The sequence below is a fragment of the Microtus oregoni genome, unplaced genomic scaffold, assembly GCF_018167655.1.
Source record: "Microtus oregoni isolate MIOR12 unplaced genomic scaffold, Mior012 000001F_ref0000356, whole genome shotgun sequence".
Classification (NCBI taxonomy): domain Eukaryota; kingdom Metazoa; phylum Chordata; class Mammalia; order Rodentia; family Cricetidae; genus Microtus; species Microtus oregoni.
In genome coordinates this window covers 7,356,305-7,372,319 of record NW_024543060.1, presented here as the reverse complement: position 1 = coordinate 7,372,319, position 16,015 = coordinate 7,356,305, and the positions used below count along the sequence as shown (strand labels likewise).

General features: G+C 47.7%; 1 protein-coding gene across 1 annotated transcript in view; it reads left to right on the top strand.

Moving 5' to 3' along the window:
* The window catches only part of Dock5 (dedicator of cytokinesis 5), a 174,844-nt gene that overhangs the window by 153,948 nt on the left and 4,881 nt on the right, over window positions 1–16,015 (top strand). The window contains exons 41-51 of the mRNA XM_041663816.1: window positions 748–889; window positions 2,885–2,966; window positions 3,598–3,682; window positions 4,420–4,506; window positions 6,052–6,228; window positions 7,517–7,600; window positions 8,436–8,573; window positions 9,898–10,064; window positions 13,740–13,908; window positions 14,881–15,019; window positions 15,709–15,809. Of these exons, the coding sequence (XP_041519750.1) occupies window positions 748–889; window positions 2,885–2,966; window positions 3,598–3,682; window positions 4,420–4,506; window positions 6,052–6,228; window positions 7,517–7,600; window positions 8,436–8,573; window positions 9,898–10,064; window positions 13,740–13,908; window positions 14,881–15,019; window positions 15,709–15,809 (1,371 nt within the window). The remainder of the gene's footprint in view (window positions 1–747; window positions 890–2,884; window positions 2,967–3,597; window positions 3,683–4,419; window positions 4,507–6,051; window positions 6,229–7,516; window positions 7,601–8,435; window positions 8,574–9,897; window positions 10,065–13,739; window positions 13,909–14,880; window positions 15,020–15,708; window positions 15,810–16,015) is intronic.

Genomic DNA, 16,015 nt, shown 5'->3' with positions numbered 1-16,015 from the left:
AGTCTTAATTAAAAACATAGAATGAGATGGGGGTGTGATTCAGTTGGTTGAGTACTTGCCTAGCATGCTTGAAGCACTGGGTTCAAGTCCCAGAACCACATAGACTGGGTATGCTGATATGTGTCTTAAATCATAACACTTGGGATGGAGGCCACAGGATCATCGATAAACAAAGGCCATTCATATTTCTAGCAGGGCTTAATGAGAAAGCACTGAATTCTCATTCAGGGTCTACTGATTGCCCACTCTGTGCCAGGCATCTGGAAAGAAGCAGAAATGTCCTGAAATTACTCAGACTTCTCTCTGCCCTCAGGGATTCCACAAGTGAATGGGGGTCAGGTGGGGAGTTAAATGTCAACATAGTAATGTAAATTTTAAACTGTGTAACTAAGGAAGATGTCCCGTGCTGAAAGAGCTCATGACAGAGAGGGTTTACTCAAATCAGTAGAAATCTTGTCATTCCAAAATACTGTAGGGATGTTCATAGCACTCTTAATCCTAACCACCAAGGTCTACATCCAACGCCCATGTCTATCACCTGCGGAAAGAAGGGATAAACTAATATCCACCCAATAGACGCTGCTCTTGCCTGTTGGGTATGTAGAGAATGGTCACTGAGTGCTCACTTGGTGGTGGATTTAGCTTCGATGGAAGAGCACAATGGCCTTCTCTATCTATCTATCTTCATCTCCAGGTTCCCCTTCACCTTCATAGCCATTGACTTCTCTTGGCTTTCCTGCCCTGCAGAACAAAATCTTCATCTACCGGGGTAAGGAGTATGAGAGGCGAGAAGACTTCAGCTTGAGGTTACTGACCCAGTTCCCCAATGCTGAGAAGATGACCAGTACCACACCTCCAGGAGAGGACATCAAGTCGTCCCCAAAGCAGTGTATCCTTGCCATGAGGAAAGCAGGCCAGTGACTCTTTACCCTGGGACGGGCCAGGCCGAGGCCCATAAACTAAGAGCGGCACCTCCTCTGCAGGCAGATGTGCCATGAGCCCCGCAGACTCATCCTTCAACCATCCAGTGTAAAAGTCTGTGGGGCCTTTGGGGAAGACATGGTCAGTAAATGTTGAGTACAAATGAATATACTTCCTAGTCAGGTGGGGTGCTTAAAGGAAGTTCAGGATTCTGTTGCAGACCTTGAAACCATGCCCAGTTATCCAGCAGCATTCTTGGTACCCTCCCAGCCAATGGCTCCAGGACAGCCTCTGTCTTAAGGTTTCTAGTGTTGTGAAGAAACACCCTGATCACAACAATGCTTATTTTTTTTCTGTTTTCTTTTTTCCTTTTTAAATTGTTTTTATTGAGCTATATATTTTTCTCCACTCTCTTCCTCTCCCCTCACCATCAACCCTCTCTCCCAGGTTTTTTTTTTTGTTTGTTTGTTTTTGTTTTTGTTTTTCGAGACAGGGTTTCTCTGTGGTTTTGGAGCCTGTCCTTGATTAGATCCATGTAGGTCTCTCTTAGGGTCGCCTTTGTTGTCTAGGTTCTCTGGGATTGTGAATTGTAGACTGGTTTTTCTTTGTTTTAAGTCTAAAAGCCACTTATGAGTGAGTACTTGTGATATTTGTCTTTCTGGGTCTGGGTCATCTCACTCAATATGATGTTTTCTAGAGCCTTCCATTTACGGTGTCTCTTATAAAGGAAACATTTAATTTAAAGCAACTAGCTTACAGTTCAGAGGCTTAGTCTTTTATCATCATGGCAGGAATCAGGGCAGCATGCAGACAGGCATGGTGCTGGAGAAGGAGCTGAGAGTATTACATCTTCATTTGCAGGCAGCAGGAAGTGAACTGAGTACCACAATGAGTATAGCTTGAGCAAAGGAGACCTCTAAGCCCACTCCCACAGAGATACACTTCCTCCAACAAAACCACACCTCCTAATAGTGCTACTCCCTTTCAGAGTCATTTCCTTGCAAACCACCACACCATCCCAGTCCACTCTTCCCACCACCCCGTGGACATCCAAGTCTGCAGCTGTTCAAATATGTATGGCATCGATTTTGCATATAGTCTATGTACATATTCTCTCTCTCTCTCTCTCTCTCTCTCTCTCTCTCTCTCTCTCTCTGTGGAGGTGTGTTTAGCTATGTGCTGAGGATTGGAACCCCTGCCTGTACAGTAAGCACTTTGGTAACTGTGCCATCTCCCCAGCCCCTCCTAGTTGACTTAGACTCCCTGATATAGTAACTACCCTGTAAAAATTGTCACGCTCTGTCATTTAGAAGATAAGGACATGGAGGGGAAGGTCTGTACGGGGTTGGTACAGAAGGAAATCTTCACTTGGTTATCTGCCTTCGGGTGCAGTGCCTGTAGGTCCAGAGGGCAGGCTGTGTCTGTGCCAGGGGAAAGCCTTTCCAATGCTAATCATCCCATCCAAGCAGGAGGGAGCCCTTACCCCACGCTGGTTTGGGGGTCTGACTTCTCTTCCCTGTTGTGGAATCTTGAGTTTCTACTTCTCGCTGTTTCTGAGTTCTCCTCCGCTGAAAATAAGAATGATCCGTCTTGCAAGTTTGCCATGTGAACACTTAGTCCCCGTGAAGGGACTCACTCCATCAACAGTAGCATCTAAAGGTAGCAGCTCTGGTTCCCTGGGCCCTGGAGTCCGGCTCTTTCGGGAGAATGCATACCCAGGAGGAATCACGTAGAAGCATCTCTGGCTGTCAGTCTCCTGATACTTTCCTGTTTCCTGGTACTTGCTTCACGCGGCAAGGATGTTTGCGAGGTGTCTCGCCACACAGAGTGTCCTGGGACAGTGTATATGGGAGCGCATCTCAGTGTGATGCTGGCCCCTGCCGAGAGGAGATGAGAGGTGACAGCAGGGACTTCACTGCCTGGGGCCCCTGCAGGGCCAGCCTTTTCCTTAACAAGTCCCCAGACCTGCAGTGCTTCACCGTGAAGCCCGTGATGTGCTTGCCGCCCGGCTACAAGGACAAACCAGTTCCAGAGCAGATCTTGAAGTGAGTGGTTCTCTCATAGAAAACAGTCAGGTGGGCCAGGACGCGTGCCTGCCACCATAGCAGTGGGGGGAAAGAGAGCGGCAAATTCAAGGCCCGTCTGGGCTACCCAGCAAGACTTGCCATGGAGTGCATCAAAAGCAAAGCCTTAGTCATCCATTCTGGTTTGGAAGGCTTGCTCCTTATTGTTGTGCGTACAAGATGAGAGAGCTTATCAAATTAAAGCAACATGGGCTTTATCTTTGAGACAGAGGGAAAGCTAAACTTCACTTGGTGTGAGCACAGGCTCCCTTAGCCCACAAAATACTTGGGTATTTCTGAGGACCTGCTGGTCCCAGTGTTCAAGGTTGCTTTCTGCCCCTAGAGAAGCTAACATGCCAGTGAGATTGACTGGCAGCCCTATAGCAGCGCTGCCGTACGTGCTGGGTGTAATGTACCCTTTAAAACTAGGAGCCGTAAAATAAACTCTCAAGTATGAAAAAGAAGGGGTGGTACGAAACCCGGGTGTGTACTGTCCCAGGAGCTCAGTGTGGCCCTGGCGGCCGCAGAGGTAAACCTCAGTGTCAGGTGTGTCACGCGCGACATCGCGGGCTGGTTCCGTGAGGTCCAATGCAGTCGCTCTGTTCTTTCCCAGCTACTACAGAGCCAACGAAGTACAGCAGTTCAGATATTCCCGTCCATTCCGGAAAGGAGAAAAGGACCCGGAAAATGAGTTTGCCGTGAGTTCACTTGGTTTGTCTTCTCTGCGAGTGGGATGGGGGTTGGGATTGCACATGAGCGTTCGGAGGCCAGAAGTCAGCCTTGGGGGTCATTCCTCAAGAGCTTCTCTACTTGTTATTTAGACAAAGGTCTTTCCTCGGGGCTGCAGCTTACCAACCTAGCTTGGCTGGCTGCCGGGGAGCCCCTGGGAATCTCCCTCCATCTCTCCTCCCCAATGCTGGGACTATAAGCTTGTGCCACCACCCCTGAGTTTGTGCATAAGTGCTGGGGCTCAGTCTCGGGTCTTTTGGCTTGCTCAGCCTGAGCGATCTCTCCAGCCCTTTTGCCTTCTAGTGAGGCAGAGTGTGTTCCCCCTCATCAGCGAGCACAGCAGGTTGGAGCTTCCCCTGTAGGAGAGTGTTTAACTGTTCATTACTGACAAAGCAGGCTGTCATCTCGGGACTGAAGGTCTCAGATCGGGGCTCTACTGCTGGTCTTGCTGCTGCTATGAGCCTAGGCAAGACACACCCATCCCTCCCAGACCTCAAGTTTCCATCTTTAGAATGAACGGGCCCAAGGAGATTAACCCCAGGCAGACTCAAAGCCCGCGATCCTTGGGTTGTTATGAAGAATTGGGTTCCATTCCCTAGAAACATATGAGGATGGATTCCTACCCAACTTGAGCTAGAGGTTTTGGGGTCAGAGATGACCTAGCAGCTGACCGCCGTTTCATTTTGTGTTTTCTTTCTTGCCCCAGACGATGTGGATTGAAAGGACCACATACACAACAGCCTACACCTTCCCTGGGATCCTCAAGTGGTTCGAAGTCAAACAGATTTCAACCGTGAGTCATTTGAATCTGTAGCTCCGGCAGAAACAATGGCCGCTTTTGTTCCGCTCCACTGCACTCCGCACCAGCTTGACTCGCCTCCTCTGGCCAACTCTGTTTTTCAGAGGGGAAATAAGACGCTTACTTGTATAATAGGGTCGCTTTGTAAAACTGATGTTACAACACCAACCCAAAAGGTCACACTCAGAGAATGACTCTTTCATGGCCTAAGGGGCCTTGTCCCCGTATCCCCCCATAAGGCTACCAGTGCCCAGTAACATCGCTGGGATGCCTCTGGGGAGCGGCCTGTCTGACACATCATTTTCCTCAAGGCCCCTTTCATCCTCAGCTCTTTGGGCCGCTGCTGCAGCTCCTGCCCCCATACTCTTCCCCCCCCCCCCCCCCCCGCCAAAGCTGCCATTTAGCCTTTATAATACTTACTCCATCTCTCTGTGGTATTCCCTTGTTGTTCTTCCCGTCTGGTCTCTGAGGAGTACAACTAAAAAGGTCTCCTATGGCAATGCGCCTCATAACTCAGAGTGTGGCTTCCACTGAGCAAACCAGAGTCTTTGATGCGTTCTTGAGTTCAGGCCCTCCTGTGGCTTCCTAGCTGCTGAACTACGGAGCCCATTCTCATTTCTGTGCCCCCGGGGTTACCTCGGTCCATGCCCATCTACCTCCATTGGCGTCCCTCCGTTCCCACCCATGTGCACCCATCTTCTTTCGTGCCTAGCTCTCTCCATAGCCTTCCTCCCCTTCTCTCACCTCTGCCCATCTTCTCCTTCTCTCATGTCGTTATCCATGTCCCTCCACCTCCATCTGTCTCCTTCTAACGCTGAGAAAAAAATAGAGTTTGGTGCTATTTAAGGAGTTAATGGCATTGGGTCATTTAGGGGAGCTGGGATTCAGTGTCCTCTGCCCACTGCTCAATGTTGTTTCCCATCAAGTGTAGGATCCACCTTCTCCACGTAGCCAACTCTGGAACACCCAGCCACAGGTGGCTATCCTGTGTGGTGTGTGTGCTCTTATCATTATCCGGACATGTTTCTGGCCCGCCTTATTTGAACATCTTGAGTTCCTTCTAAAGCGACACGCTCCTACCAGCTTTGAATTGCAGTGGACCCCCAGAATATGTGGTTCTGTATTCTCAGTGACTCAGCCAACCATGGGTTTCTCAGCTGTGGACTGTGTGCTGTGTATTTAGGTCTAGCACAGCTGCTTCTATTCTGTGTATATACAGACTCTTCCCCTGGCCTATTCCCTGTATAATAGCCACCTCTATAGCTCTAGTTTCTACCAGTCATCCTGAGATGAGTTAAAATATATGAAAAACCAGGTGTTGTGATGCAAACCTTTAATACCAGCACCTGAGAGCCAAAGACAAGTATATGTCTGGGAGTTCAAGGCCAGCCTGGTCTACATGGTGAGTTACAGATTCTTCAGTATTATGCTCCTGCAGCTTGTGGGTAATTTCTTTCCCTTGAGAAGAATGATCAAGTTTGTTCAGTCTTTGCAGCGGAGCTCATGACAGGTCCTTCTCCCATGTGCTGCGTTCCCCAGGAAGAAATCAGCCCTTTGGAGAATGCCATAGAAACCATGGAGCTGACCAATGAGAGGGTCAGCAACTGTGTACAGCAACACGCCTGGGACCAGTCCCTCTCTGTGCACCCTCTCTCCATGCTGCTCAGCGGCATCGTGGACCCGGCTGTCATGGGGGGGTTCTCCAACTATGAGAAGGTAAGTTCAGCTCCTGGCTCTCACAGGATGTATGTGCCTCTCCTTTCCTCTTTGGATGGGCACATGGAAATATACAAAGGTTGTCCCTGGCCTCACACTGTCCTGTGAAACCTTGATGAAAGAGTGCCAGGCCCTGGTATCTCATTCTGTCTTCTGGAAGATGGCTCAGGGTGGTCCCAGAGCCCAGGACACGCTTCCACTGAAACCGCTCTTAGGAAGAGCCGAGATGCTTTATGTAAACTGAATGTCCAGGACTCTCCAGCCTGACTTGAGCCAAGTTGTACAGACAAAAGACAGTTTCAGCGTGTATAACTTACTGGTGCCGGGCTAAAATGCTATGACCAAAAGAGTTTATTTGGCTTATGGTTCCAAAGGCATCGAATTTATCACGGCGGGAAGGGATGGCTGGTCATCACTGCAGGAGCTGGAAGCTAGCAGATTGCATTTTTATCCATGCACAGAAAACAGAGAAAGGGGACAGGAAATGGGGTGAGACTAAATTCTCGAGTCTCATCCCAGTGATAGGCTTCCTCCAGCAAGGCTCCACTTCCTACAGGGTCCGTAACCAGCTGGGGACTAAGTGTTCAGATACCTGCGCCCATGGCTGACATAGCTCATTCAAACTGCCATGCAGCTTCACCATGCATTTGCTAACTGCATGCTACATCTGCTACTCTGAAATGGCATAAGAACATCCTGACCATGTGTAATCCAGCGGATAGGGTTTGCTAGAGTGTCATTTATAGGGGAGGTCATGATGTCAGTCCAGGTGAAGGACAATTGTTAGGGACAGGAATCACAGCTGTTATGGTGCATGTTCAGTGGCTGAATATTTGGGGAGTCTTCTTGGATATAAATATCTGTGTGGCCAGGAAGCCTCTTCGAGGAGGCGGGAGATTGGATGGCACTTCTTTTCCATTTATAACAGTAGCCCAGACGAGTGAAGGCTCTGTGACCTGTCACTCTTGTGCCTTTCTACTGGCTGCTGTATGCTCTTAGACACAGGTCCCCTCTCTGAGCTGTAGGTAACTGCATAGTGAGAAAGCTTCCCAACTTAGGGGATGGCTTTGGGGATTAAGGAAGCCATCCCATATGTAGGCAGGAATTTAATATACATTTCTGAATTATTCACTGTGCAGTAGAGGCTGTCCTGTGAAGGGGACAAGTTTGCAGGTAGACCTTCCTGGTTATCACTGCGTAAGAGGCTTACTCCCTTCTGAAGCTGGCCGCCTCTCTGCGGGGATTGGGAGTGTGTCCTCAGTAATGTTTGCATTTGCTCCGCTTTTAGGCTTTCTTTACGGAGAAGTACTTACAAGAACACCCTGAGGACCAGGAGAAGGTGGAGCTGCTCAAGCGACTGATCGCCTTACAAGTATGTACCCAGGGAGGTGTGCAGCTGGCCAGCTGTGCACAGTACTCTCCAGGGGGTCCACTGCACTTGGCACTAAGACGTGTTCCAGAGCTCACATGTAGCTTCAGGCCGCTTCCTGGCCTCCCTTTCTCTCTCAGTCTCTGTCCCTCTATCTCTGTCTCTCCTCTCTCTTTCTCTTTCCTTCTGTGCATGTGTGTGTGTGTGTGTGTGTGTGTGTGTGTGTGTGTGTGTGCATGCATGTGTGTGTGTGTGGTGTTGAGGAGCTAAAGCAGGCAAATTTCATAAACTTACTGACCAATCATCCTAGTCTCGCTGGTAAGTTCAGGCCAGTGAGAGATTTTTTTTTTCTTAAAAAAAAAAGTGGATGGCATCTGGGAATGACAGCAGAGGTTGTCCCATGGCCTCCATATGTGCAAGCACACATTTACACACACACACACACACACACACACACACACACACACTGGCACACACAGGAATTCTGTAATCTGGTTTACTAGCCAGTGTTTCTGGCTGGCACAGATGGGTCTCATTCTTTTGTCTTATCATTTCAATAAAAACTTCTAGAAAAGCAGCCATCAGATTGAGTCTAAGACCAGTGCCTACCCCAGTGGTCAGTTGTATTTGCCTGGCCAGTCAGACTCTCTAGTCTTCGGCTCTTCTCTGTTCCTGTGTCACAGTTCCCAGGCCCCGATGGAAAGGAGGCATTGTCATTAGATAGTTCTGTGTCTGTCACTTGGCCTTGCCAACTCCATCCCACCTTGCCCCAACCTCCAAATCTAGGTGCCCCCTCTTCCCAAACCACGTCTCATCCTTTTCATGCCCTTTCTTCCAGATACCTCTGCTCACAGAAGGGATCCGCATCCACGGGGAGAAACTGACGGAGCAACTCAAGCCGCTGCATGACCGGCTGTCTTCGTGCTTCCGTGAGCTGAAGGAGAAAGTAGAGAAGCTCTATGGGGTCATAACCCTGGTAAGCTTTGTCTAAATGGCGCTCACGCTTTCCCTTGGTCTCTCTCTGGCTCCGGGTTCCAGATGCCAAATGAGTCATACTGGCACAGGGGTGGCGGTACCTGTGATGACAGGTAAGTGGGCAGGTGGGAGAGAGCGTGTCCCCCCTTTAGTCGCCAAGCCATCCTGCAGCCATAGGGCCTCAAACCTGACCAATTTTCTCAACAGAGAGATCTCATTAAACACAGACAACTGACTTCAGATTCCAGGGATGGGGCAGGGCCCAAGCTTCAGGTTTAACAAATGGCCAGCTACACTGTTCATCTAGGTGGCTGACTGGCAGGCACTCTGAGGAGACTCTAAGGCATGTCCGTTTCCTTGGTCCACACACTGCCCGTTCCTTCTGCCCTGCCTAATTTTTATAGCTTTTCCAAATCTTTTCCTACGTTGATAAAAGCTTGGTTGCCAGACCTTTTAAGGGAAGGAAGAGTTGTAAACTGTATTTTACAGTGTGTGCACACCTAACTGAATTCTCTGGCATCGTTGGCACATATCCTAAGGATGCATCATAGTGAGTTTCCTCCCCACCTCTCCCAGGAACTGAGGGGAAGCCTGACGCTATCCTGTCCCCTCTCACAGTTGATGGTGTGATTGGCTCTGGTTCATTGCTGTAAGTCTTTCGTCCTTGATTTCCCCTTTTCCTCTTTAGCAGTCTTCTTGTGGTGAACCCCCGTCTTTCAAATTCTTTCCTCCAGTCAGAGCTCTGCCCATCCCTCTACTAGAGTTTCTCTCAGAAGATCTTTCCCACTACTTCGTCGCCTCTTTCACTCATCCACATACCCAGTCCTGCCAGTCCTGGTGATGCATGCCTGTTATCTCTGCACTCAGGGAGCTGAGGCAGAAGGATGGCTGTGAGTCCGAGGACAGGCTAAGTTACATAGATTCTGCCTCCCACCCAAAGTGTCCGGTTCATTTTTCTTCCTGACACTTTCCCTCCTCCCAGTGCTGTCTAGGTACATGTATCTTTTGTGCCCACGTTCCTGGACCACAAGACTGAGCCGTCCTTCAACCCACTATCCTCTATCATTGCTAGAATGCAGCCAATGTTAGCAAGCAAACTTAATAGAAAACCACGTGGAGTCGGTGGTTCCCTAGTAGCATTTGGCAGGAAAGTGCAGCATCCGGGGCTTCCCCGAGACTCATGCTGCTTGGTTTAGGTTCTTTGGCCTCCTTAGACTTTGTTCTTAGGTCAACATTCCACATGTTCAAAAGAGCAACAGGGTGGCTGCCCCAAGCTTGCAAGCTTTATTGCAGGCTGCTGACTTTGAGGGTTGCCTGTGTTTCAGCCACCCAGCTTGACGGAGAGGAAGCCGAGCCGCGCAGGCTCAATGGTACTGCCTTACATCCTGTCCTCCACGCTGCGTAGGCTGTCTGTCACCTCGGTGGCCTCCTCAGTGGTCTCCACTTCCTCCAACTCTTCTGACAATGCACCCTCCCGGCCAGAATCTGATGGGTAAGGCCGATTGTTACACTTGGGGAGGGTAAGACAGTACCTCGTGACCTTAGCTTTGGGTGCCACGGTGACACCTGTGTATCTGCACACCACTCCTTTGAGGAGACTAGTTTATAGTTGTCGACTTCATTCACTTCTCATATTCTTTATGAGGAACGTCACTGACAAAGCGGTTACAAAAAATAGAGAATAAATTAATATTTTACCACCTACTAAACACAGGTGCCTTCTAGACACAGTTTAATTTCTCCTCTTATGCATCATTTTAAAAAATACTTTCAAACTTAATTCGCTTTGTCAGTTAATCACAGAATAATGTGGTGCAAAATGCTAAAAGTAGAAGATGATAGAACACACACAACACACACACACACAAACTCTTCATGCATGTTTTTAACGTTCAGGTTATTAGAAGCATCAGTAGACAGTGTGTGTGTGTGTGTGTGTGCGCGTGCGTAGATATGTGTGTGTGTGTACCGCATGCACATGTAGATGTTCTCTTGCAAGCATGTACAGAGACCAGATTGGCATCAGGGTACCTTTCTCAGTTATTCTCCACCTGATCCTTTGAGACAAGGTCTCTCCCATGGCACCCTTCACCAATGGCCAGCCAAGGGAGAGCTGGCTGAATTCAGTACTTTTTCACCTGAGAGTGCAGTTAAGAGAAATGTTGAGAGTCACTCCTTTATGTATATCAATTGATACCGTTTTTTTGTCAACAAATAAACATAATTAAGAGTTTGCTATGCAAGGATGGAAAGATTAAATTATCTTGTTAAATTACAAAATTGAAGTACAGAAATTTGTTCAGCAAGTGAATTAATGAATGAATAGGAAACGCAAGGTAAGTTAATAGTTCAGATGAAAACTGTAACAACTGGCAAATGCCCTGAGGAAAGATTTGGTCACTTCAAGGATTAGATAGGTAGGTAAGTGGGTAGGTAGACAGACAGATGCATAGATGCTGCTGATATATGAGAAAATGATAGACGGGCTCCAAAGCTACAGAGAAACCCTGTCTCGAAACACCCCTGAAATGATAGATTGTTATTGCTGAAATACGGTAAAATGACAGATAGATAGATAGATAGATAGATAGATAGATAGATGATAGATAGATGATAGGCTAATGGATGGATAGATAGATGATAGATAGATAGATAGATAGATAGATAGATAGATAGATAGATAGATGATAGATAGATAGATAGGATAGTTAGGATAGTTTGACAGACAGATATAAAAATAGGTAGGTAGGTAGGTAGGTGGATGGATGGATGGATGGATGGATGGCAGAAAAATAGATTAACAGACAGAAAGATAGATAGATAGATGAGAGATAGATAAACAGATCTTTTCAAAGGAGAAACTAACTTGAAATGAGATAAAGAACTTTCAGCCATGTGTTATGGCTCATGCCTATAATCCCAATACTCAAAAGGCTGAGATAGGAGAATTTCTGAAATTTCAGAGCTATTGTTCTATTGCTGTGGAGAGGCACCATGACCAAGGCAAATCTTAGAAAGCATTTAATTGGAGGCTTGCTTACAGTTTCAGAGGGGGGTTATTCTATTATCATTGGAGGGGGGGGATACAGTGGAAACAAGGTAGCACTCATGGTTCTGGAACAATAGTTGCGAGTTTTATCCTGATCCACAGGCAGAAAGAGAGCGACAGACAGACAGAGTCAGAGAAAGACAGAAATAGATAATACAGACAGGGCTAGTGTGGGCTTTTGAAACCTCCAAGCCCACCCTCAGTGGCATACTTCCTCCAACAAGGCCATACCCCCTAATCCTTTGCAAATAGTGCTACTCCTTGCTAGGTCAGCATTCAAATACATGAGCCCGTGGGACCATTTTTACTCAAACCATCACAGCTAGAGAATGATACCGTGGCCAAATATAAGAGAAACAACAAAAAACCTAGACAGAGGAGCCTGGAGTGTGAAGACACATCTGCAGAAATGTCAGTGCTGCCTCAGGCTGACCTCCCTGGGGTTTCTCCTTCCTGTGTTCTCATAACTAGTAACAATACTTAATCCTGGGAGACTTAGAGTCTTAAGAGCTTAAGTGACCTACTAAGCACATCTACTAATGCAGATATTGCCTCCCGACTGGATCCTGAGTCAGTCAAACCATCCGTTTAAGAAATTGTGAGAGAATTTGGAAATTTGAAGATTGTGTGTGTGTGATGAACTTGAAGATTGTCTGTCTGATGAGATTGGGGAGTGACTCAGTCGTAAGCATGATGATGGGGTTGTGGGTATGCAAATGAGACCCTGTCTTATAGAAATGCCCTCTGGAAATGTGGTAGATAGGACAACTCTCAAGTAATTTAGTAAAGAGCGAGGGCTGTAATTGGGTATGTAGACTAAACAAGACGGGCTCTGAGTTGATCATTGTTGATGACAGGGGACGTGTACATGAGCTTATTATCCAGGGTTGGGTGTGTGTGTGTGTGTGTGTGTGTGTGTGTTGAAACTCAATAATAGAGTATAAAAACAAACAAAAACAACAAACAACAAAAACTACCCAATCTATTTCTAAACCCTTGAACTTGAGTGATCCTCCTGCCTCAGCTAGCTGAGTAGCTGGGACTATGGGCATCTGCCATCACTCTCAGATTCAAATATCTTATTTTAACTTATATAGTAATAAATGAAACCAAACTTGAAAATTTTTGCACTTTTTTTTTCGTGAAATCCCACTTACGTTGTAATTTCTAAAAATTAGGCTCCTCTTTTCTACTTTTGGATAGTAAAGATACCTGCCTTCCATATAGAACATGTGTGTCGTGCCTCCATCTCTCCCTCTGTGTGTAGTGTTTGATCATGATGCCGTTTTCATTATGGTACTTGGAAATCTATTATTACGCCTAGAGGACATTTCTCAAACACTTGCTGGTGCCAAATGTTGTCCCGTTTTTGCGGATAAGGAACCTAAGATGCTGTGCCCAGGTTACCCAGCAAATAAATAATTACTACAGGCCCTCCAGCCCCAGACCACGAGCTGTGGCCCCTACAGAAGCTAGAGATATGTGCTGTTCTTTTACTTATGGGCTCTGTCTTTTATCAGTATTTACTCTGTAGAGTAAATAGTGGTGGGGCCTGAGGAGATGGTTCCACCAGCAAAGTACCTACTGCAAGGTGCCTACTGCATGTGCTTGAGGACCTGGGTTTGAATCCATAGCCCCCACATCAAAAGGAGATGTGGCAGCGCACATATATAACCCCAGAGCCAGGGTCGAATAGAGACAGGAGGATTCTGACAGCTCATTGGCCAGCAGTACAGTCCAATCAGTGAGCTCTGGGTTCAGCTAGAGGCCCTGTCTTGAGAAGGCGGAAAGTGATAGGGGAAGGCAACCAGTGTTGACCTCTGACCTTCACACGCATGCTGACATGCCTACATGTAACCTGTACACATGCACATATTCACAAGAGAACAAATGATTAACACATGGGAGGGCAGTGATAAATATTCACGCATATTTTCCCTCTTTCGAATGATAACCTCCTTTCTGTACGTTTTACCCTGAGTTGTTTGTCTGGTAATTGGACTCTGAGAACTTGGAAAGTTAGGTGACGGTGGTGTTGAGGGTCTTGCTGGTGCTTTGAAGTAAAGTGTATCATTCTGGGATAGAAAATCCGTGACTTTTGACCTTCCGGACTGACAGGTCTATCCTGGAGCCACTGTTTGAGCGCAGAGCTTCTTCAGGTGCGCGAGTTGAGGATCTGCCACCCAAAGAAGATGGCGAAAACCGGATTAGCAAGTTCAAGAGAAAAGACTGGGGTCTGAGCAAGTCGCAAGTCATTGCAGAGAAAGCGCCAGAACCTGATACAATGGTAAAAGGAAAAAAAAGAAAAACAAAAACAACAAAAGAAGAAAGAACAAGTGAAAGCAATCACTGGCGGGCACCACTGGGCGGGGCACTCCTGGCCGGGGGACCACTGGGCGGGGGACCACTGGGCCGGGGACCACTGGCAGGTAGGTAGTCATTGGCGGGGCAGCACCGCCTGCCCCTCAGCCTGCACATCTTCATTCACTGCATAGCAGTGAGTCACAGCAGCCTGTGGTGATGTCAGATCACAGATGGCAGGAAGAAAAGTTTCAAGTCTCCAAGTCAATATTGGCACGAGATCTCATACCCACAGCGTAAACACGTGGGTGGCACTTGGAATTGCGGCTCTTGCCACCGTGTTCCGCGAGTCGGTGCAAACCTTTTCACTGCGCTTTTTAACGTTTAAAAAAGACACCTTTTGCCTCACATAAGCCACGCCAAGTTAAGTGTTTCTGAGACCCACTTTTATTAAGGGTCAAGGCTGCTGCTTGCCTTCAGCTTAGATGGCACAGTGTGTGGTCAGAATCAAGCCAGGGGCCAGACCCAAAGCTATCCGTGTTTCGATGTCCTTCTCTACAAGTATGTACGCTGAGTGTCTGCTGTGTGACGATACAATGACGTTGGAGATGGTAGGGAGAGGGGTCAGTAGGTAAAGGACTTGTCATACCAAGTGTGAGGATTGGGTGGGTCTGATAGCCTGCATGCGATTTCAGTGCACGGCTAGCTTAGCCCAAACATGGAGCTTTATGTTCTGCTATATAGTGGAGAGGAGTAGAATAAGATAACCCATGGCCCTTCCATGCCTGTGCACACACACACACACACACACTTGAGATTAGAAAGGAAAAGGCCCTTGTAATTAACTAAGCCCTTCTGCTAGTTTCTGTCCAGCATTTAAGGCTGTTCAGGGTGTTACTGAGGTTTGCCACATCCACCATGAAATTTTAAGGTTTTCGGTTTCCCTCTTTGTTTTCAGAGCCCGGGCAAGAAAACACAAAGGCCGAAGAGTCTGCAGCTGGTGGACAGTCGACTGACACCCTTCCACAGTGCCTCATCCCTGCAGCCCGCAGTCTTGAGCCCACCTCCACTCACTCCCAAAGCCACGAGGACCCTCAGTGAGTCTTTCTGTGTCTCCTAGATTCATTCTCCTGGGGAGTGGAATACACCTGTTAATCTGGGCAAGTCTTAATCAAACCAGCCACAGATGGGATGAGGCTCTTGCAGAGTTGATTCAGTGGGCGTTGGAATCGTCAGAGGACTGGGGTTTGAGGCTGTGCTTATTTCAAGCAATCCTGAGGGTCTGCCCATCCCTTCCCAACCACAAGTCATTTACAAAGTTGCTAGACCCTTTCAGGGATAAAAAGACAGACACATCCTGTATGCTGCTATTAATCTAGAGCCAGGCATATGTAGCACTGCAAACTCAAAGGTTCCCATTGTAGGGAGGATGCATCCTTCTGAGGTGCCAATTGAGTCCAGAGTTACTACAGTCAGAGCCTACTTATTGCCCTAAATACTTAAGAGTCCATCAGAGAACAGTTTCCTAAAGTTAGAAAATGTTCTTCTCCCCGGCTTAAGAGTAAACACTGGAATTTAGCTTCAGAATTCCGTTTGAAGCTGTCTGGTGAATTAAAGGCAACCATGGTTGGGCAGGGTGCAAGGTCTTCTCCATTCTTTCTGAGGAACCTCCAGAATGGCTACAGCAATGCGTATGAGGCCGGTATAGGGGTGCTGGTTGGCAAGCATTATTTTTATGAAAATCCTAAGTAAATCCTTCACTCTGTCTCCTTCGTATCATTTCCAGGCTCCCCATCTTTGCAGACAGATGGGCTGACGGCTTCTGTCCCTCCTCCACCTCCCCCCAAAAGCAAGCCATATGAGAGCAGCCAGAGAAACTCAGCTGAGGTAAGAACCTGCAGGTTGCCGTCAGTGCGGCCACCAAGCACCGTCCCTGGGGAGACACCACTGGACGTCCAGTCTATGTAGAGGAGAGGCTTTCCACACACACACACAGGGCCACACTCGGTAGCCAGTGCTTGGCTCACTCCCGAAGCCTCAGGGGATGAGAAGAGAAATATGCCAGAAGCCTGCTTCATTTGGTCATGGGACTG